The 23,929-nt window shown below is 36.4% G+C and overlaps 1 protein-coding gene across 3 annotated transcripts in view; it reads left to right on the top strand.

Annotated features, from left to right (window-relative positions):
• NDST3 (N-deacetylase and N-sulfotransferase 3) overlaps window positions 1-23,929 on the top strand; it is a 187,476-nt gene that overhangs the window by 128,752 nt on the left and 34,795 nt on the right. For all 3 annotated transcript variants that reach the window (XM_045986881.1, XM_045986891.1, XM_045986899.1), the window contains exon 7: window positions 22,784-22,966. In XM_045986881.1, coding sequence (XP_045842837.1) covers window positions 22,784-22,966 — 183 coding nt within the window. The remainder of the gene's footprint in view (window positions 1-22,783; window positions 22,967-23,929) is intronic.

Genomic DNA, 23,929 nt, shown 5'->3' with positions numbered 1-23,929 from the left:
GCTTGCACTCTGTCTTGCTCTCTCAAATAAATTAATAAAATGTTTAAAAAATTAAAGAGGTATTTAGAAAAGCATAGAAAATTGCCTTCACAGCTGGAAGGGACAGAAGATTCCTGTCCTCCTCCCATCTCCCCCTTTACCGATGTGCCTCCTTAATAAGGCAAATTTTCTTATTCAGCAGGCACTATTCCCTATACATTGGTATTAATGAGACCATTTATAAAAACCTGTGCAGTTCTTCCAAAATTCTAATGTGTCCAAGGCTTGCCTTACTGTAATAATAATAATAATAATAATAATATCCAAGCAAATATTTTTAGGCTTCCCCTTAAGTCACTATGGAAATGTTGAACTTTAGTAGAAGACAGAATCTACTTCAGATTTCAAAACCTCATCCAGTCTCCTTGTATCTGTTAGGTTCAGCTCTGGGTAGTTGCTGCTATGTGAAAGGATTGCCAGTTTTGGTACAGAAACATTTATAAATTCTAGTTCTTTTTAACAAGCTAGTTTACCTAGTTCCTAAGAAAATTCACTTTTAGAGAATGTAATTCCTCATTATGTAACAGTATTACTTATTGATTGGTTTATCTATAAATGAATTACTTTAAAGGACTTACAGCTTAATGAGAGAATAACAAAATTATAGATTTAATGCTGGGCTTCTACTACAAAACACGTTTTGACATAGATAGCTGGTTTAGTTGCAATATTTTGTGGCCTTTTCACCTTTTATCTCTAGAATTAGAAAACTCTGTCATGGTAGTGTTCTCCCCAAAGCATCGAATTAACCCAGCTGCCAGCAGCTTTGGCGATCTGTGCCTCTAGCTGTGCTGACCCATAATACTTGGAATCTTTTGTATCTGTTTTTCCCCCATCTCTTTGGAAATGCTCTTCTAGGTATCTTGCCTTTAGTTAATTTTTTAATGTTTTTAAATTTAATTTTAACCTGATTGTGTGGTTTAATGTGTAATTTAAAACACGTACCCCCTCCTGCAACCGGGTGCCTTGGTTGGGACCGAGCAACAGAAGGAGTCTGTGGGGAAACTGGTGGGATCCGAACCACTGGAGTTTGGTTAATAACAACATACTAATGTCATTTTCTCGGATGTGACAACTACACCCTGGTGTCATTGTACATTAACACTGAGGAGGGACCCTGAGCCACATATACAGAACTCTGTACCTTCTAGGTACCTTGCCCTTAATTTTTTTTTTTTTTTCCTTTTCTGAGAGAGAGCATAAGTGCCTACAAGCCAAGGGAGGGGCAGAGGGAGAGAGAGAAGCTCAAGCAGACTCCCCACTGAGCACAGAGCTCCAGACAGGGCTCAATCTCATGACCCGAGCTGAAATCACAAGTCAGATGCTCAACCAACTGAACCACCCAGGTGGGCAGCATGTAGTTAAGTTTTATCCAGTACTTTAGCTGGCTCATGTATCTGGGTCAGTCTTCTCCTTATCCCTTCAAAGCTGAAAGAACTACTTCGATTATATTATCTTGTGTCAAACTTTGTGTCTTAAAATATCTTTTTTCAATCAAAATAGTAAGGTATGACTTTGTATGTCTAGTCAAGATCTACTATATTTCTTCTCATTGAAGGTATAAATATCCGAGTGACTTTGTTAATATCTAGTGACTCTTTCCCCCTCCAACCCAACGAAAGTAAATTCAGCTTTATGAGCAAATACAATTAATTGAAACCTCCCGATGATGAAGCTGATTTTGTAAATACCTAAATTTAATTCATTCACATATGAGCTCAAAACGGATTTTCATGTGGGTCATTACTTGAAGGATTTTTTTTTTTTCAGTTCTATAACGTTTTTTCAGGTAAACACCTTCAGGGAAGTTTAATTTCATTTTCTCTATATATTTTCATTATGTGATGAAGGCAGTACTTAAAACAATGGTTTTTTACCGGAAAAAAAATATTTTCATTGCAAAATTGAATATTACCTTTGTGCAACACTGCTACTTAAATCGGGTTTTCTCTTAGTCAATTTTAAATCTATCATAAGCTATAACTGTATTCATTATCCTGTCACTTTCTGAGTCTAATAGAACAAGAACAGCTGTTTTGGGGCTCTAACTAACTGCAACAGGTTTCTTTCAGAGTAATGTAGGAACAACATCAGAACAGCATATCTGAGGTACATAGTGCAAAATTAATCAAAAATTAGTGGTCTGAGAGTTGATACACTCACATGACATGCAAACATTTGTTCAGCACCTGAAGTAATGACAATGAATTAAACCAATAGAATTACTTCTTCCGGCACCTAACAGAAAGGTTACTTGATCATCAATCATTAGCTTATAAAAAAGGGCTGAACTCGCAGTTCTGAACATATAGCCAGAAAATTAAGTGAGAGACATACATGTGATAAAGAAAGACAAATGATCCAAGCTCAATTGCTTTAAATTACATTGACCTCATCAGTGTACCTTTGAAACCTGTCCCTAATTGAGAGCAATTGATTTACCCTTCCAGATTTCCTTTAAAACCCATCAGATCCTACATTCAAAATGTTAAGAGCCCTTTGCCAAATTGTTTTGCAATTGAGCTTTCCTTTGGGTTTTTAAATGCTGACTAAGCTACAAGTCAGGTAGAAAAACAGTACTCAATGAATTTAAGCCTTAGATATGAAAGTGACATCTTTTTTCTCCCACTAGAAAGGAAATAAACTAATGAAAGTAATTTTTAACATAAAACTGCTGTAATAGCACAAAAATTTGAAAGGTGTCAGGCACCAAAATGAGCTGTGAGCAGAACCACCATGCAAAAATGTCAGATGTCTCACCTACATCCCAGGATAAAATTATCAAGTTTCTCAAAATTAAGGAGGAAGATATTCACGAAGAGTTATGTTGTGCAGTGAGCACAATCCCCACTGCCTTCTATCTGTGCGAGAGCAGAAAGGTGAATGATTGCCCTGCTGCTCATCTCAGCTCTGCCATGAGCTTCACTGGAACCATCAGAGAGCTTGATATGGGTTCCCCCACACAAAGGGACATATTAAGCTGGTGTCTGCCTTTTGACTGGTAAGACCATATAGCATGAGAGAGAGTTTGTCTAAAATGGTCTGTGTCAGAAAAAGACAGGATACGTCTGGGAAGTAGGCACCCTCTTTTCCAAAGTCAAGACAAAGGCCCCTAAATCCTAGATCTAGCTGTGGAATTTTTAGTAGGAATGTTACCCTGGAATCCATATAAAAGGGGTCCTGTTCAAAAGGACTGGAGAAAGCACTAGCCTACTAAAGGAAATTGCATTGGTGGGGCCTAGAAGGAGTATCTCCAAAAATTTCAGATGGCGTTAAAGATATGCCATCTTATGACACTATAAGTCAGCTGATAATTCCCTGCCTCGTTTTCCTTCTTTCATCTCCATGTCCCAAACACTAAGGGGTCAGAAACCTCAGTAAGCAAGACAAAGAATAAAATCACCCACTGGAGAAGAATCAATCAGCCTCTCCTCCCAGCCTCTCTCACAGATTCTCTCCGGCACCAGGTCACAGCTGGGAGAGAGAAGATTTAATATTGCAACTAGTTTGGCATTTTGATTGTTTCCTGGACCAGGAGATTTAAACTACTAAATCAAGTCTCTGTTAGCAACTTAAAGCTACAGGAGAACTTTCTGTCACCTAAGAAACCAAGGAGGCCATGCTGCCAACCCTAGCCTTCATTCAGAGATAAGGAGAAAACCACCAACACTGCATAGTTTTTAAAGGGAGTGTACAAAAAAAGGAATAAGGTTACTTTAGTGGTTACTCCCCATGAATCCTAAATATTTAATGTGTATGAGTTACACAATAATTTTTAAGAACATAGATATTATATTTGTTTTTGTGATGACCTGATGAAGAAATATGCCATAAAGTGAAATATATTCATTCCTTTCTATAAATAGAGCAGATAGAGACATGTAATGACTCTCTACATGATGCTAAAGGAGACAAAATACATTATTGTACTCAAAATACATTATTATACTCAATATAACATGTGATAATCATATAACATGACATTGAGAGTATATATGACTATTTACAGCAGAACAGTCCTACAACTTTGAAGTCCAACCTGATTTTAAAAATAAAAATAAAAAATTAAATGTGCTCTGAATGCTGACTTCTTTTCCTACATATGAGGCAAGAACCAAAATGAACTCCAAAATATATTCACTAGAGTTAACAATTCTAATAGTTTAAAATTGATAACAAGAATTTAAAGACAATCTAAATATCATATTTTACCCAGTGAAATTATGTCTTGCATCTTTTTCAGGTAACATATGTCTATGCTTACTCTGTTGTCAGACACCATGTTGAGGCCTTCACACGTATTATCTCACTGAAGCCTTACAAGTAATTTAACTGGAGATATTTAAAAGTACTATTTTCCCCCTCCACAATTTGATGAAAGACCATTCTTCTACTTTCCTAATTATTCCTCATTCACAGTTGGTTTCTATTCCTCCCACCTCCCCCAACCCATCGCTCATTACCAATTTAAAGCTATATAGTCAAACTAATCCAGTGTCTGAATAATGCTTCCCAAGAAGTGAGAATCTGGCAAAATGAGCAGTGATTTGACTGACATGAAGAAGGCAGTATTCCTCAGAGCTCAACCATAAACTGTCATCATTCATGAACTCCACTAGACTGCTTCCTCTCTCCTGTTTTGTTTCTATTTATGTTCCTGGTGAATAGGAATAAAGCCCAGGGAATTGGGCCACAATGCTGAATCCAAGTCAAGTAACTCAAAAGACACCTTCTTTTAAAATATACATTGTTTGACTCATTAATTTCACCCACATTAAAAACTTTCCTAGGAATGTAGTCAAAGATACAAACCAAGACATATCAACTATGATAACTAATCCACTGCTGTTTATAACAGGGAAAGTTACAAACAACCCAAAAGGCCAATAGTAGAAAGTATATTGCAATGATTAATAAGATAGGTAACTATATAGCCATTAAAATATACCTATACATATTTCAGAAACATTTTTAATGATGTAGTAAGCTGCTAAAGATATACTGCTAAGTAACAAACACTAGGTACCAAATTATGCCATATTTTAAAAAGTACATGCAAATTTTGCAAATATGTATGTGTGTATGTATATATGTATATATATGTGTGTGTATATACATGTATATAGGTATACACACGTATATATACATATGTATACACACGTATATACACATGTGTATATATACGTGTGTATACCTATATACATGTATATGCACCTATACATACATATATACACACACACACACATACATACATACAAACATAGATTATTTTCTGGGTAGGTGGTGAACTTGAGGCAATTTTGGCTTCTTCTTGCTTTTTTAAAAATTTTCCAATTTCTTACATTAAACATGTAATTTTTAACAGCCAAAAAAACCCACCCATAATGAGGTGGACTTCAATTCAATTCAACAAACACTTGTTAGTAGTCTATTCTTTAATCAAATTAAGTTCAACAAATACTTCTTTAATGAAACATGCATATAAGTATAAAGAAGATTATAACATGGCCCCTGCTCTTGGTGAGCTCACAGTTTAGCCAGAGTAACATAAAGGAGCAAAGGCAACTTACATCAATGTTGTTATAAAACAGCACAAGATACATTAGAGATATAAAAGAGGTAGCGGTCACCTAAAACTGGGAATGTCAAAGATTGGAAAGAGACAAGAGGGTATTCCAGGTAGGAGAAAGAAGAAACATCTACAAATGCATGGAGGCATTTGTTGGAATGGAAAGTAAATGAAGGCAAACAGAAAGATACAAAATGAGAAGAAGGTACGGGCTAGATCATGATGGACTCTAGAAGCATTAAGGGCACAGACTTTAGAGTTGCACTATACAGTGTAGTAGCTATGAACCACAGGTGACTATTAAACACCTGAAATGGGGCTATCCCACAATGGGACATACTGCAAGCATAAAAATAACATACCAGGTTTTGAAGAATTATTACCCCCCAAAATGCCACAATCTCATTAATAATTTTTATGTTGACTACATGCTGAAATGATATTTTTAATATATCAGATTAAATATGCTATTACAATTTCAGTTGTTTTCATTTTTGTAATATGACTACTAAAAATATTAAATTATTTATGTGGGACAGCACTTTTTTAGAGGACAGATTAGAAGAGAACAACACTGAAAAGAAGGAAGACCAGTTAGAAGGCTTTTAAAGAGCACAGAACAAAATGCAAAGAGGGACTGAACTAGGCAAGCACAAATAGGGATAGAGAGGAAGAGATAAATTTATAAAAAAAATACTATATTGACAAAGCAGATAAGCTAACTATGAAAAGGAGCTGTAAGTATTTGGAATACTCTAAGCTTTTTGGCTTGATGACAATATGATAAGTAGTGATCTTAGACAAAACAGGGAATACAAAAAGAATACAAACTCTTGATGTAAAGATTCATTCATTCAAACATTCATTTACAGAGCACCTGCCAGTGGTTAGGTACCAGAGATCTAGCAATGATGAAATAAATGAGAGTTCTGCTCTCCTAGAACCTACTTACACTTTCCTGTGAGCATACAGTGAGTTCAAGTTAGCCATGTTTAAAGTGAGATGGCTATGGGATATTCAGATTGACTAGAAACTTAGATGTTTGTATATAAAATTTAGGACAAATATATGAATGGTAGTTAGAGATTTGAGAATCATTATGGTGCTTCCACCTAAGGAACACCAATAAAAATAAAACCCTAAGAAACACCAGCTATTCAAAGGGAACATGGAGAAAGAGGAATCAGGGAAAAGAGAAATAGGAGAAAACAGACCCAAAAAAACAAGAAATGAGAAAAACTTAAGTGTGGTCGAATGGAGCACTGCCAAATACAGCAGCCTGGATTAAAACTACCAAATATCCATACGACTATGTAATTTGAGGCCATTGCTCATCTTCAACAGGGCATTTTCAGTGGCATGGTGAGGACAAAAGCCAGATTGGAAGACAAAACTGATGACTAAAGACAGCACCTATTCACTGCTCCTCTGAAAAATTTGGCTGGGCTGGACAGTAGCTAGAAAAGATAAGCACTGAGGTGAGAGCCTAAGATGAGAGTGAATTGAGGCATGTTTTCAGGTATTAGGGAGAGACGAATAGAGAGAACTAAAAAGAGAGGAAAACAGAGGTGTAAGTGATAGAATGAGATCTCTTGGGAGCTGAAAGTAGATGGAGTGGAAAGCACTGGGAGATATATTAGTATTGAATGCAAAATAAAACACGTCTGCCTGACCATGCTGGCAACATAGGTCATTCCTGACTTCACTCACTTTCACAAGAACAATTAACATCTATTCAAGAGCAAGACACCTCTGAGAGAATCCTAGAACATGGCAGTGAGGCTGAAGCACAGCCTTGTACCTTATAGACCAAGTCAGACTGCTTTAGAAGGGGAAGAGAAGTGACACGTGTTTACCACATTGTCCCTCCCCCAGGATAGCATATCACCACATAGAGATGACTTTCCTAACCCTTCAGTTCCCCTAGTGGGGGGAGAACCCAGAGACGACAACCAGCATCCAAAGCATTTGGGCCACTTTGTGGGAGCTCTTATTCTGATCTCATACCGTAGTGACTGCAGGAGAATCTGGGGGCCCAGGCACTGGAAATCTGACTGTGCTGGAGAAGTGGGGAGTAAACATGACCAGAGAATTCAGGCAACTGCAGAGTCCATCCTACAGCCTTTCTTGGGTACAGATCCTGGCAGTCCAAGTTCATCCCTATAGCACCCAAGTAGTAATCCCAAACCATAGCTCTGATCATATGCAGGACCAAGTTGGCAGCACACTCTGACCAGGGAATTTGGCAGGATTCAAAGCTGCCTGATTCAGATCTTCAAATGAAGTGTTCTACCAGTCCTACAGCCTGCTTTGTCCACATAGGCTAAGTGCTGAGTCACTTCCTCACCCACTGTGAAGAGTCCCTTCCAGCCCCAACTGACCAGAAGGCTGGTGACAACTCCTGGAAGCTATGTGACCAGTGGCACTTGAGCCAAGAGGTAGGAGAGCAGAGTCAGTCACCCTCAGAGCAAAGCCAGTACCAGACATGGAGACGTCCATGCTATGCACAGGCAGGGGAATTAATTCATAGCCACAGCTGAGAGTGTCTCCTGGCCCCTCCCAACTAGACAGCCTATTTAGGATATTGAGAGTAGCCTGCAGTCACCCAGGCAAGGGGCTTCAACCCAGACAAGGGGTTGAGACATAGCCCAACACACTAAGAAGAGCATCTTCCAGCCCCATCTGACCAGAAGGACTGGCAAAAATACCTGAAATCCCTGGGGCCCAGGGACACTCAAGCCAAGAGAAGAGCAGACAGAACCTATGGTTTACTGAGCAAAGCCAGTAGCCCTGTACAGCCAGGGAACTTATGACAAGAAAGAGCTTTACCAGTTTTAGAGCTGTTTATTCCATTGCTCCCATTCTGGGAATTTAACTCCTAGCTCCACTCATTGCTGAATAAATCGTTCAGCTATCTGACTGGAGAAACTAATCAGAGCACACAGGAAGTTGTACAGACCATTAAACATCCCTGTGTACAGTGGAACTTGAACAGAGAGCACAGCCTATGGCTTGCCTTGTCTACAGAGCAAAACTGGTAGTTTCTTCAGACCAGGGAATTCCATGAACACTCAGGTCTGATTGGAGCCCCCTAACAATGAGCTGTATAGGCCATGAGCCCTGGCCTGCTGCCGTGCCAGGGCAGGAAAGCTAATTCACAGCCCTATCCACTACTAAAGGTAGTACTCAGTGTCAAACATTTAGTAAACATGACCAGAGAATTCAGGCAACTGCAGAGTCCATCCTACAGACTTTCTTGGGTATAGAAGTAAGTCAACAGGATTATCCAGCTGTTCTCAAATACTGGCAAATCTCCCATCCCTGTTCTCGAGCTTCAACAGTTGTCTCACCCACAAATAGACCATAGCAGGCCCCACTTGTCCAAAGGTATTACCAACAAACATACCCAGAAACCCAAACTGAGCTGGCTAGTGAAGAACTTTCTCTGCCAGGGCAAACTGTTAAGTCTGGAAGAGGAGTCCCATTATGAAAATATACAGATACAATGCAAGGAATCGAGGACCATGAAATATCAGGTAAATATGACACTACCAAAAACAAAACAAAACAAGACACCTAATAAATCTCCAATATCTGACTCTATGAACTGTCAGAAAAAGAATTCAGAATAATCCTTTTAAGGAACTTAGTAAACTACAAGAAAACACAGATAGACAACTGAAGGAAATTAGGAAAACAGTACATGAAAAAATGAGAAGCTTGGCAAGAAAATAGCCATCAAAAGAGAGAGAAAAATGCAATAACTGGACTGAAGAACTTAATGGAGTTTCAAAAGTACACTCAACCTCACAGAATAAAGAATTAGCAACCTGGAGTATAGGACATTGGAAATTACTGAGAGAAGCAAAAGAAAAAATGAAAAAGAATGAAGAAAACTTACGGGAACTATAGGACACAATGAAAAGAAACACATTTTTGTATTATGAGAATTCCAGAAAAAGAAGAGGACGAGAAAAGAACAGAAAATATATTTAAAGTAATAATGCCTGAAAAGTTCCCAAACCTGGGGAAGGAAAGGCTATCCAAATCTGTGAGGCCCAAAGAATCCTAAATAGGTTAAACCTATATAGGGATACATCAAAACACATTCAGTTAAATTATCAAAAGTCAGAGACAAAGAAAGAATTTAAGAGGGGCAAGAAGAAAGAAAGACGTTACATACAAGGGAACCTCCATTAGGCTATCAGTGGATTTCTCAACAGAAACTTTTCAGGCAAGGAGAAAATGGGATGTCATATTCAAAATATTGAAAGAAAATAACTCAACCAAAAATTGTATACCCAGCAAAACAATCCTTCAGAAATAAAGGAAGTATAAAAATGTTCTTAAACAAACAAAAACAGGGAGTTCATTACCATCATATATGCCTTACAAGAAATGCTAAAGGGAGTTTTCTGAGTGGAAGTAAAAAACGTTAACTACTATTCTAAAAACACAAAAAAAGATAACATAAATCTCACTGGTAATAGCAATTATAAGTCATAGTTAGATTTTGCAATATGGTAACAGTGGTACATAATTCACAATTCTAGTTTAAAAGTTAAAAAAATATAAATATACCAAAAATCAGCATAAATACTATAATCTGTTATTAATTGCACAATATGAAAAACAAGTGAATTGTAACAGTAGTAATGTAAAATATGCTGGAGAGAAGTAAAAGTGTAAAGTATATGAATTTTATTGAGCTTAAGTTATTGTAAGTTTAAAATAGGGTGTTATAAGTTTACAATATTTTATTGAGCCTCATGGCAACTACAAAGAAAAATCTTGCAATAATTACACAAAGGTGATAAAGAAGCCAGAGCATAGTCATATCAAGAGAGATCAAACACACTAAAAAAAGACAACAGGAAGGAAAATGAAAATGGAAAGGAAAAATGAGTCTACAAAACAACTAGAAAACAATGAATAAAATGGCAATAAAAAGTCTTTCCCTAACAATAATTACTTTAAACATAAGCATATCATCTAATCAAAAGATACAGAATAGCTGAATCCATTAGGAAAAAAAACACAGGATCCAACTGCATGCTGCCTACAAAAAACTCACTTTGGCTTTAAAGACATGGATAGGCTGAGAGGGAAGGGATAGAAAAATACATTTCAAGCAAATGGTAACAAAAAAAGCAGAGGTAGCTATACTTACATCAGTGAAGTAAACTTAAACTAGAAATAGTAAAAAGAGACAAAGGAGGTCACTATATACAAGTCCAGTAACTCAAGAAGCCATAACAATTGTAAATATTTTTGCATCCAACACTGGAGCACCTAACTATTTAAAGCAAAAATTAACAGAGCTAAAAGGAGAACTAAATGGTAATACAATAATAGTTGGAGATTTTAATTCTCCACATTCAATAATGAATAGATTATCCAAACAGAATCAATAAGGAAACCAGATTTGAACAACACTATAGAACAAATGGATCTAACAGACACATACAGAACATTCTACCCAACAACAGCAGAATGTACGTTCTTCTCAAGCACTCATGGAACATTATCTAGGACAGACCATATGTTAGGCCACAAGTCTTAGCAAATTCAAAAAGATTGAAATCACACCAGGTATTTTTTCTGAATATAATGGCATGAAACTAAAAATAAGTAACAAGAAGAAAACTGGAAAATTCACAAACACAAAGAAACTAAAAAATACTCTTCTGAACAAACACTAGATCAAATAAGAAATTGAAAAATAAATTTTAACAAGTTTCTTGAAACAAACAAAAGTGGAAATGTGACCATACCAGAACTTGTGCAATGCATCAAGAGCACTCTAAGAAGGAAATTTATAGCAAGAAACACCAATATTAGGAAGCAAATGTTCTCAAATTACTTAACTCTATACTTCAGAAAGAACAAACTGAGCCCACAGTTAGCAAAAAGAAGGAAATAATAAAGATTAGAACAGAAATAAATGAAATAGAGGACAGAAAAAATTTGAAAATATTAAGAAAACCAAGAGTTGGTTTCTTGAAAAGATAAATAAAATTGACAAAGCCTTAGCTAGACTAACCAAGGAAAAAGAGAAAGGACCCAAATCAACAAAATTGTAAATGAAGGAGGTGACATTGCAACTAATAATACAGAAATTAAAAGGATCATAAGAGGTACTATGAAGAACTATATTCCAAGAAACTGGACAACTTAAAAAAAATGGAAAAATTCTTAAAAACATACATACAATTACCAAACCTGAATCAGGAATAAATTTAAAAATCTGAATAGACCAATTACCAGTAGGACAATTGAATCAGTACTTAAAAATCTCCCAATGAAGAGAAGCCTAGGACCAAATGGTTTCCCTGATGAATTTTACCAAACACTTAAAAAACACTAATACTTCTCAATTTTTTTGAAAAATCATAACTCATTTTGTGAGACACGTAGTAAGCTGATACCAAAACCAGAAAAGGACACTACTAGAAAACTATATGCCAGTATTTCTGATGAACATGGATATACAAATTCTCAATAAAATACCAGCAAACTGAATTCAGTTCATTCACCATCATCTTGTGGGATTTATCCCTGTGATGCAAGGATGGTTCAACGTAAGCTAATCAAATAATGTGATACATCACATTAATATATCACATTAACAGAATAAAAGAAAAGAAAAAAATTATCATCTCAATAGATGCAGAAAAGCACCTGACAAAACTCAACATCCATTCATGATAAAAAAAACTCTTAACAAATTAGGCATTAAACATAATAAGGGGCATGCATATACGACAAGCCCAGAGCTAACATCATACTCAGTGGTGAAAGGATGAAAATTTTCCTCTAAAATTAGAAACAAGGGTGCCCATTCTTACCACTTCAATTCAACATAGTACTAGAAGTCCTAGCTAGAGTATTTGGCTAAAAAAAGAAATGAAAGTTATCAGAATTGGAAAGAAACAAAAGCTGTCTCTAATTACAGATAACATGATTTTATAGAGAGAAGACCTAAATATTTAAAAAAGAACCTGTTAATATAATCAATGAGATCAGTAAATTTGTAGGATACAAAATTAACATACAAAAATCAGTAGAATTTCTATACACTAACAAAATTTCTGAAAAAGAAATAAAGTCAATCATATTTTATAATAGCATCGAAAACAATAAAATACTTCAGAATAAACTTAACTAAAGGGTGAAATTTCTCTATGCTGAACACTCCAAGACCCTGGTGAAAGAAATCAAAGAAGACACAAATGAATAGAAAGATATCATATGTTCATGGATTACATGAATTAATATTGTTAAAGTGTCACTACTACTGAAAGCCACCTACAGATTCAATGCAATCCCTATCAGGATTTCGATGGCATTTTTTTTAAGATTTTATTTATTTATTTGACAGAGAAAGAGATACAAATAGGCAGAGAGGAAGGTAGAGAAAGAGGAAGAAGCAGGCTCCCTGCTGAGGAGAGAGTCTGATGTGGGGCTCGATCCCAGGACCCTGAGACCATGACCTGAGCTGAAGGCAGAGGCTTTAACCCACTGAGCCAACCAGGCGCCTTTAATGGCATTTTTTAAATTTTTATTTTATTTTTTCAGTGTTCCCCGATTCATTGTTTATGCACCAAAGTGCTCCACGCAATACATGCCCTCCTTAATACCCATCACCAGGCTCACCTATTCCTCCACCTCCAAAACCCTGTTTGTTTCTCAGAGTCCACAGTTTCTCATGGTTTGTCTCCCCCTCTGATTTCCCCCAATTCACTTTTCCTTTCCTTCTCCTAATGTTCTCCATGTTATTCCTTATGCTCCACAAGTAGGTGAAACCATATGACAATTGACTCTCTCTGTTTGACTTACTTCACTCAGCATAATCTCCCATCCATGTTGATACAGAAGTTGGGTATTCATCCCTTCTGATGAAAGCATAATATTCCATTGAATATATGAATATTCATTGAATATATCAATATTGAATATATGTACTGTATCTTCTTTATCCATTCATCTGCTGAAGGGCATCTTGGCTCCTTCCATAGTTTGGCAATTGTGGCCTCAATGGCATTTTTTATAGAAGTGGAAAAAAATTCTCTAAAATTTATTGGGAACAAAGCCTCTAAATAGCCAAAGTAAACCCTGAGAAAGAAGAACAAAGCAGGAGGTATCGCACTTCCTGATTTCAAGCTGTATTATAAAGCTATGGGCACCAACACAGGATGGTACTGGCATAAAAACAGGCAAAGAGAGTAACAAAATAGAATAGAGAGCCCAGAAATAAAGTCAAGCGTAGTCAGTCCACTAATATTTGACAAGGGAGCCAAGAATACTCAGTGGAGGCAAGACAGTCTCTTCAAAAAATGATGCTGGGATAATTGAATATTCACATGTAAAAGAATGAAAGTGGACTTATTTCTCACACCACTCACAAAAATTAACCCAAAATGGTTTAAGCCTTAAATGTAAGACCTGGAAGAAAACAGAGAAACAAAGTTCCTTGACATCGGTCACAGTAATGATTTTTTGGATAGGACACCTAAAGCACAAGCAACAAAATCAAAAATAAACTAATGGGACTACCTCAAACTAAAAAGCTTCTGCACAGCAAAAGAAACCATCAAAAGAGGAAAAGACAACCTATAGAACTGGAAAAAATATTTGCAAACTATATATCTAATAATGAGTCAATATTCAAAACATTTAAAGAACTCACACAACTCAATAGAAAATAAAAACAAACAACAAATAAAAATTACTTTAAATGGGCAAAGGGTCTGAATAGACATTTTTCCAAAGAAGACATATGAAAGGCATGGGTACACGAAAAGATGCCAACATCACTAGTCATTAGGGAAAAGCAAGTCAAAGCCACAAAAAGCTATCACCTCACGCCTGTTAGAATGGCCATCATCAAAAGAATAAGCCATAGGAAATGCTGGCATAGATGTGGAGAAAAGGGAACCCTGTGCAAATTATAAATTTATACAACCACTGTGGAAAACAGTATGAAGAATCCTCAAAAAATTAAAGACAGTCTTTAATTTTTATAGTGTAGCAACTCCACTTCTGGGAATATATGAAACACTAACTCAAAAAGGTATCCGTACCTCCATATTCATGGCTGCAGTATTTATTATAGACAAGGCATGGAAACAACCTAAGTGTATATTGATGGACGAATGGATAAAGAAGTCGTGACACACACAAACACCCTGGAATATTATTCAGCCACAAAAAGGGGGAAATCTTAATACTTGTGACAACAGGGATAGATGTTGAAGGCATTAGGCTAAGTGAAATGCGTCAAAGACAAATGCAGTCTGATCTCACTTATATGTGGAATCTTAAAAAGAAAAGCAAACTCATAGAAAAAAATAAACAGATAAAAAGATCAGACTTGTAGTTACCAGAGTACCAGAGGCAGGGAGTGGGAGGAGTGGGAACTAGAGAAAGGTGGTCAAGAAGTACAGACGTCCAAGTTATAAAATAAATAAGTGTGAAGCATTTCTCATCACAAGAAAAAATTCTTCCATTCATTCGTTTCCTCTTTCTTTTCTTTTTATTGTATCTATAAGAGAAGATGGGTGTTAGCTGAACTTACTGTGGTAATCGTATCACAATATATGTAATCAAGCCATCACGCTGTCCTCCTCAAACATACACAATAATGTATGCCAGATATTTCTCAATAAAACTGGGGGAAAAGGACAAATGTCTGCTAAGGGCACTAGGAAGTTGAAAGAGCTCCTGCCTGAGGACCATTACTCCTGGCTGGTCATGCGCGGGTTACCTAGGGAGGTTGAGGAGAGTGGAGATGAAACGGAAGGCCTCAAGAACAGGAGGGAAGATTGACAGAGCCGCTGAAGTGAACTGAAGATCTTGAGTAAGAATCGCCAGGAGTATGGAGGCATCACTGAGACTGGACATGAGGTGTGACCTGAAACATTATGTGTTCTTTTCTCTAGCATGCTGAACAATCCATACATGGAATGTAGAAACTGAAAGAACTGAATGAAAAATTGAAGTCTCACGCAAAAAGATGATTTGGGATATCTGAAGGTGATAGTAGGAGAGGAGTTCTAATTGTTGACCACAGAATCTTGCCTGCTAGAGGAAGTGATCAGATGGACCCTGACAGATGCAGAAAAAAACAAGAGAATTAAGATCCTAGAGGTATAGATAAGGTTGATGAACCGCTGGAAGGAAGCTATAAGTGAGAAATGGTGTTCCTCCAAAATACTAATAATATATGGACAATAACAACAATAAATAGCTATAATTTATTAAGCAATTACTATGTGTCAAGCAATTCTTTAAATGTTTTGTTTTATTGAACTCAATTAACAAAACAACACGGTGAGGTAGTTACTTTTTTATATCCTTTTTTTTTTCTTTTAGATGAGTAAATTAGAAAGCAAAGAACCAGTAGGTGGCAGATCCCACTTTTTTTAAATGAAAATTTGGCATTTTTATTTATTGTTTTATACATTTTTTATTTAAATTATATTTCATTAACATAGAGTGTATTATTAGTTTCAGAGGTAGAATTTAGGGATTCATCACTTACATAAAACACCCAGTGTTCATTCCTTCAAGCTCCCTCCTTAATGCTCATCACCCAGTTACCCCAACCCCCACCCACCTCCTCTCAAGCAACCCTCAGTTTGTTTCCTAAAGTTAAGAGCTTCTGTGGTTTGTCTTAACCACTGTGCAGGCCAAAGTCAAAGGCCTAAAAGATACAGTTTATTTACAAAGGAAGTTTCACAGGAAACAGAAGCAGGAGGGGGGTAGAGTAAGGGAAGACTAGGCAGGATTAGGGCAGAGGAATACAGGTAAACGGGGATTAAGTTAGAAGAGGTGAGAATCAATCATTAAGAAGGCCACAATTTGAATGGTGCTAAGGAATTACCAGAAAGAATGGCACTGAAAAAAACAACTAACCTAGATTTTCCCCACTTTACAAATGAGACAAGTGGTGCCATCTCAAGGCACATACCAAATATCACAGGCAGTTCAGAGAATAAAGTTGAAAAGGCGCTGTGTCAGCCCCAAGGAGGTTAGCAATCTAGACACAAATAAAGCAATAATTTTTAAAAAAGCATAATACAAGCCAGAGTAAGAAAATGTTGCAAAGACCTAACAGTGGTGCTCTGGATCTCATTTTGTTAAAAGATTGAATTTGCTTGGAGAGATCTGAAGAGGTAGAGAGAGATATATATATATAAAAATATATCTATAGAATTGAGATATATATATATAGAGAGAGAGAGAGAATTGAAGCAGGATCTATATATATAGAATTGAGATAGGTAGAAAAGTTCAGACAGAAGAAACTGCATAAACAAAGCCGTGGAGGTCTTCAAGACCAGGGAGCAACGGCGGGCAGTAAGGAAGGCAAGCTGACTAGTGCCTGAGGAACAGAACCAGGATACAAGGGAAGATTGTAAAGGTCACCTGGGACAATGTCGTCACTAAGGATAACATCCGGAATTTTATTTAATTCAGAAGGCAATGAGGAACTACCTGTGGTTTCAAGCTCAGAAATTATAGAATAGGAGATTGAGGCCCAAAGCATCATTAGAATAGCCTTCTAATCCAGATTTTTTTTATTTATTTATTTTCCAGAAAGACATGTGCTTATGTAATGGAGGGCAATCTTGACTGTGGTGGGACTCATATATTTTCATGATAATAAAAATGAAACTCCCAGAGTTTGATTACTACCTCATAAAAATAAACTGTTTTCCCTTTTTTCTCCAAAGAATTACTGTATGTTTGTCCTCTGCCACAACATTTTAAATGCCATGAAAAAAAGTAAAAATAAATATGCAAGTCAGTCTTTTAAATGGAGACGTTATAAGGTAATAAGAATCTGAGAAGTACATGTGGAAATGGAGAAAAATTTTGCTTTGGTTAAAAAAATAATAGTAATCTCTTCCAGCCCCGTCCATGTTGATACAAAAGTTGCATATTCATCCTTTCTGATGGAGGCATAATACTCCATAGTGCATATGGACCACATCTTCCTTATCCATTCATCTGTTGAAGGGCATCTTGGTTCTTTCCACAGTTTGGCGACAATGGCCATTGCTGCTCTAAACATTGGGGTAAAGATGGCCCTTCTTTTCACTACATCTGTATCTCTGGGGTAAATATCCAGTAGTGCAATTGCAGGGTCATAGGGAAGCTTTATTTTTAATTTCTTGAGAAATCTCCACACTGTTCTCCAAAGTGGCTGCACCAACTTGCATTCCCACCAACAGCGTAAGAGGGTTCCCCTTTCTCCACACATGTTCCCCTTTCTCCAACACATGTTGTTTCCTGTCTTGCTAATTTTGGCCATTCTAACTGGTGTAAAGTGGTATCTCAATGTGGTTTTAATTTGAATCTCCCTGATGGCTAGTGATGATGAACATTTTTTCATGTGTCTGATAGCCATTTGTATGTCTTCATTGGAGAAGTGTCTGTTCATGTCTTCTGCCCATTTTTTGATATGTTTATCTGTTTTGTGTGTGTTGAGTTTGAGAAGTTCTTTATAGATCCTGGATATCAACATATGGTTTCACTTATTTGCAGAGCATAACAAATAACATGGAGGACATGGGGAGATGAAGAGGAGAAGGGAGTTGAGGGAAATTGGAAGGGGAGATGAACCATGAGAGACTATGAACTCTGAAAAACAACCTGAGGGTTTTGAAGGGGCGGGGGGTAGGAGGTTGGAGGAGCCAGGTGGTGGGTATTATGGAGGGCAGGCATTGCATGGAGCACTGGGTGTGGTGCAAAAACAATGAATTCTGTTACGCTGAAAAGAAATAAAAAAAAAAAAGCTAGAAGTTAAAAAAATAGTAATAATAATAAACATAGGATTGAAGGGGAATTAGGAACTAATTGCATATGTCCATATGGGCCAGATCTCTCTCTCTCTCTCGCTATTTTTTTAAGCAGTTTTCTGTGCATCTACACACATACGTCAGCAGTACAGAAACCCTCAAAAGGCATGGCCAACAGCACTTACCAAATTCTTTGTTCTAGGGATAGTTCTGAGGCTAGGACATCAAAATACATTTATGGACTTAACAGGACATGTCTGTTTTTAAAATGTATTCAAAACAAACTACAAAAAGACAGTGGCTTTTGGCAAATGGAATCTTTTCTATGAGAATAAACAATGGGTCTGGTCAGTTTTCCTCAAATTATATTTCAGTGGTACCTGCATCAAGACAATGGGAATGATCTTCTAAAATGCAGGTACCAGGGCATCTTCCAGACCTAGCAAATCAGAATCACTGAGTGTAAGGTCTGTTGACCTGAGCTTTTATAAACTGCCTACAGGATCTGTTATATATGTTCAGGCTTTTGAATCTTTGCTCAGCTGGAAGGATACCCAAATAAACTGCTTGGCTGAAGGACAGAACTGGGAGGCAGACATTTTTCACTGTAAATTCTTCTGTGCCTTTTGAATTCTGCATTTTTCCACAAACAGTACTTACAAGAATGGGCATCACATATTTCTATTTTTGCCCCCAGACCCGGCAGAGCATTTCTGGCAGTAGGATAAGAAAAATGTTTGTGGATTTGGTCATAAATGGCATGGTTTATAATAAATATTAGAAGTAATACACTTTTTTACAACCCTATTTCCTCTCCCCTCCCCTTGACCTCAAAAAAAAAAAAAAAAAACAGAATACTGTGCTGTCAATTGCTTTTACACCAGGACACATGTTTTGCTCCTTATTCTTCTTAGTAGTGATTCATGCATCTCCAATACCTGGAACTTACTAGATTCATATGGTGGAGGATAGAAAGTGAGATAAAGCTGCCCACACCTTTCTCTTAGCCACACTTTTACAAATGATAATCTGCTTCCTCTGCCATAAATACCAGTGTATATGCTATTTGGCATTAGCTTTTGCTTTTTACAGAAAAATAATCATCGTGAGTATGTTGTTATACATGTCTGTGTCTATCAGGCTGGAAAGAATATTTTCAACTGTTAAACAAAATGTATACCTTTGCCAGACTTTCCAATGATTTGAGTTTTAAACAGCTAATTAATCCTTTTGGTAACAATTACTTATAATATGCATGAAACAAAAACTGTTGCAGAAATGCAGTTGTAACTTCTTTGACGTTTTCTTTCTTATTGGATTCTACATGTTTGATAAAGATAATTTATTTTGATACATTTACGCTTTTTAAAAAGGCAAACAAATCCTTAGTTCTGAAGCACTCAAAAATTATAAAGGCATCCTCTCTAGGGAATGATTAGTATCTATTTTCCCTGAACAGGTAACCCTTTCAAGCTTCCTTGTTTCTATTCCAGCAGAAACGATTGCCAAGAAATAAAAGTGACATTACAGTTGTCATAGGTCAGAACAAGAGTAAGAAAGAAACACTGTCTGGAAAACAAACTAATTACTTTACCAAAATATTGTCATTGCACTTCTGTTCTCACTAGTCCTGTTGTTTGTTGTGCATACCTTCCTAACTAAAAATTAATAAAGAAAACTTGGAGGGTGACTGGGTGGCTCAGTTGGTTGAGCGACTGCCTTCGGCTCAGGTCATGATCCTGGACTTCCAGAATCGAGTCCTGCATCGGACTCCCAGCTCCTTGGGAAGTCTGCTTCTCCCTATGACTTTCTCCTCTCTCATGCTCTCTCTCACTTATTCTCTCTCAAATAAATAAATAAAATCCTTAAAAAAAATTTAAAAAAAAAAAAAGAAAAGAAAGAAAACTTGTAGAGGTTACATGTTCAGCAAGAGATATAGAATACTCCACGTGTAGAGAGAATATTGTGATTCACACACACACACACACACACGCACACACCCCTACACACACTCTATTTAAAAACAAGTTATTTTATGTTCTGACCAATTATATTCCCTTCGTGGCCCTGTATTTCTTAGAAAAACAAAACAAATCCCAGGCTTGAGTTCAAAGTCTGAAAATGTCTTGAGGTAACACATACGACAAAACTATCACATTGAAACTGTCCTTTTGCTAATGATGCACTTTGCATTATGTTAACGTAGATATACAAAAAAAGAGCTGAAAGCCTGGGGATGGTTCCATGGCTGGCAGCTAAGTAGCTTTTCTTTTACAGGATTAAGTTCAACACCTTAAAAGTATTACCTTAATTTTTTTCAATCAGGTTAACTTTCAGCAAAAGCATTGTCATCAACTAGCTCATAATTCTTTCTGGATTGCCTCTGTCTTTAGTAGACAGAGTAGCATTTTTTTACTTTCTATACTCATACGGGTAAAACAGTGACACTCTGCTTTAAATGTCACAGAGTAAAATGTTTTCTGGGTTGAAAAGTAAATTAAAGAGAGTTCAAATGTATTAGTATCACAAAGTCACACAGTATCTCCACATTTCCCATTTTATGCCCAATGCAGATGCTATTCAAATGAAATAGAGACACATAGAAGTATTGATAAATTTCTCATATAAAGCAAGAAATATAAACCAGTGGCTAAGTGGATTAATTTATGTATGTACATATTACATTGTATTAACATTTCTTCATTTAATAAGCAACTTGAAGTACTTTGCTGTTGTTGAGCTACTTGAAAAATGTGGCATATAAAACAAATGATGAAAGACTGCCTCTAACAGACATTAGAAAGGAATTTTCAAATTAAATTAATCATTAACATGATTGTCTTGAGTCTCTCAATAGGTGATTTTTTGATAGATTTTGGAGGAGAAAGGAAAGGGAAACAGGAGACATAGAACTGAAGTTACTATAAAAATAAACAGAAGGTTGAATTTTAGAAGTCTCGTTTTTCAGAAATACCCAATATAGTAAAAGTCTTGTTTATCAATTCCATGACTGCATCAGTTCCCTGGTAGCTATTTAAAGTCACTCTCAACGTATATTATTTGTGAAAGTTCTAGGACTTAAAATATGTTCAGGCAGAGTGAATAGAAATACAGTTCAATATTCTTGATCACAGTTGAAGCTTTTCATATAAAAGCAACAGGACTTATTCTATAGAATAAAGGATATCACTGTTTCCTCTTAATCATAGTTGTAATTAGATTTTTTCTGATTCATTGTATCAAATCTTAATGTAACCATTCTCTCATCTCTGCTACTTTACTTCAATAAATTTCCTTGAACATTTCTTTCAGTCTCTAATGAATGAACCTATTATATTCATTATTATAATGATTATAATAACTATTATTACTATTCATTCACACGACATTATATATTTTAGGAAAGTACTATTATCACATGAATTATTTTTATGATCTTTTTATAGCAGCATAAATGCGACAGTGGTTTCTTGCCATTGAAAATCTCATGCAGAATTATTTCCATTTGTCAACACTTCACCAACAAAAACTATTTGCATTCACTTGAAGCAATAGCTTCTAAAAAGCCCATTCCACATTCCAGACAAATTTAATCAAACCTGTAGAATTTAAATTTATTTTATTATGAAGAAAATGCTGTGATTTTGTTTTCAATGCATGAATTCAATCTAGGTCAGCTGCTTTCATAGGAAGAATTGATTCTATCTAGCTAAACACTAAACACTTGTCTTAAAGGAGGTATCTGATATTGGAAATAATAGACCCAATGACTATGGAAATGGGTTTGAGAGTGTTATTGGTGGAAAATAGTTAATACTTATTTTAGCAAAAATTCAGTCCCTAGTCTTGTGTCATTATGGCCTCTAATAAATACAAATCAGACGATAATCAGTTCATGCTAATAATGGTGATACATTGATTATTTATATTCTTTAACAGGAAGTACTACTTTATAAGCCAAATTAAGTAGATTGAAATTATAAAATTCCAATCTCTTGGGATTCTGCTGTCACAAATTATGAATAGGTCACTGATATCATGAAGCAATTATGTGTGAGTGTCTAGGATGTTATTCAGCATCAAAATAATTGCACCAACATGGATATATGGCAGTTGGACTTGTTTTTGTTGTTGTTATGAAATATATTAAAATCTAAAAAAAAAAGTGTTCACCACATCTTATTAGTAACACATCCTCTAATATGCATTAATATAATGAGTATCTGGGATATGTCCACAATTCAAAAACAGGGCATGAACTGAAACCCTGGGCAAAGACTACTGAAGAAAAACTAGCATTGCTATGATTGCACTGCCCCCTTGGGTTAAAATAACTCATGTTTACACTGAAGTCATTTGCCTTTTTCAGATCAGCATTTTCATGACACATTTGTCCAACTATGGGAATGACCGCCTGGGACTATATACATTTGTTAATCTGGCCAACTTCGTGCAGAGCTGGACCAACTTGCGACTTCAGACCCTGCCCCCAGCACAGCTGGCTCACAAGTATTTTGAGCTCTTTCCTGATCAAAAAGACCCTCTCTGGCAGGTAACATCGCTTCAATAATGGGTATAATTAGTTAATCCCATAAACATAAACAAATCTTGGAGTTCTATGAGATAATCCAAATCTGAAAAGTAAAGGCATTTGGGGGGAAAAAATAATATATTTTGGGAATGTTAGTCGATTTGAGAAAACACTTCTTCCTGAATTGCAGTCTTATATTATTGCTTCATAGTGGGCAAAATTCAGTCCCTTTGCCCATTAGGAATTATGAAATTCTGAAACCTCTGCTAAGGGTTCCATAGATGCAGTGTTTTCAATCAGGAGTGAGGGATCAATTTGCAGATTGCAATCGGCTAAAAAGAGTGGAAGAGCAGTAAACAGGTTGGATGCTAGGCAAGTTCCAGGCCGTCTGGCTCCAGAGGCTGTGCTCTTAATCACTCTTCTAAATGAGAATTACTGAATTTCTAGAGAGTTACTAACAGAGCTGATGGTACAATGATAATAATCATCAGAAGTGGAACTGAGTAAATTTCACAGACTGAAGTCGCAGTAAGCTCTGAACTATATACTCCGCTCATTCAGTTTTGAATGTAATCTAATTACTGCCTGACCACAAACAGATACTCCAAGAGATGTAACTACACATTTTAGAATGTGGAAGTCGGTGCTTGTGGAATTCTCAGTACGTATTACTTTGCAGTTCCTAGAACACATGTCTTTTTTTCTTAACCACTACAAAATATCACCAAATGTTAGCGACTGGAAAGATATGCAATTTTCCTGCGGATTTAACACCTTAATTTTTTTTATTTCCTTAAAGATTTTATTTATTTGAGAGAAAGAGAGAGCATGAGCAAGGGGAGGGGCAGAGAGAGAGGGAGAAGCAGACTCCCCACTGAGCAGGGGACCCAGCACAGGGCTCTAACCCAAGACCCCAAGATCATGACCTGAGCTGAAGGCAGGTGCTTAAACGACTGAGCCACCTAGGTACCTCAATACCTTATT

The sequence above is a fragment of the Meles meles genome, chromosome 2 (assembly GCF_922984935.1).
Source record: "Meles meles chromosome 2, mMelMel3.1 paternal haplotype, whole genome shotgun sequence".
NCBI lineage: Eukaryota > Metazoa > Chordata > Mammalia > Carnivora > Mustelidae > Meles > Meles meles.
This window is presented reverse-complemented; position numbering and strand designations above follow the sequence as displayed.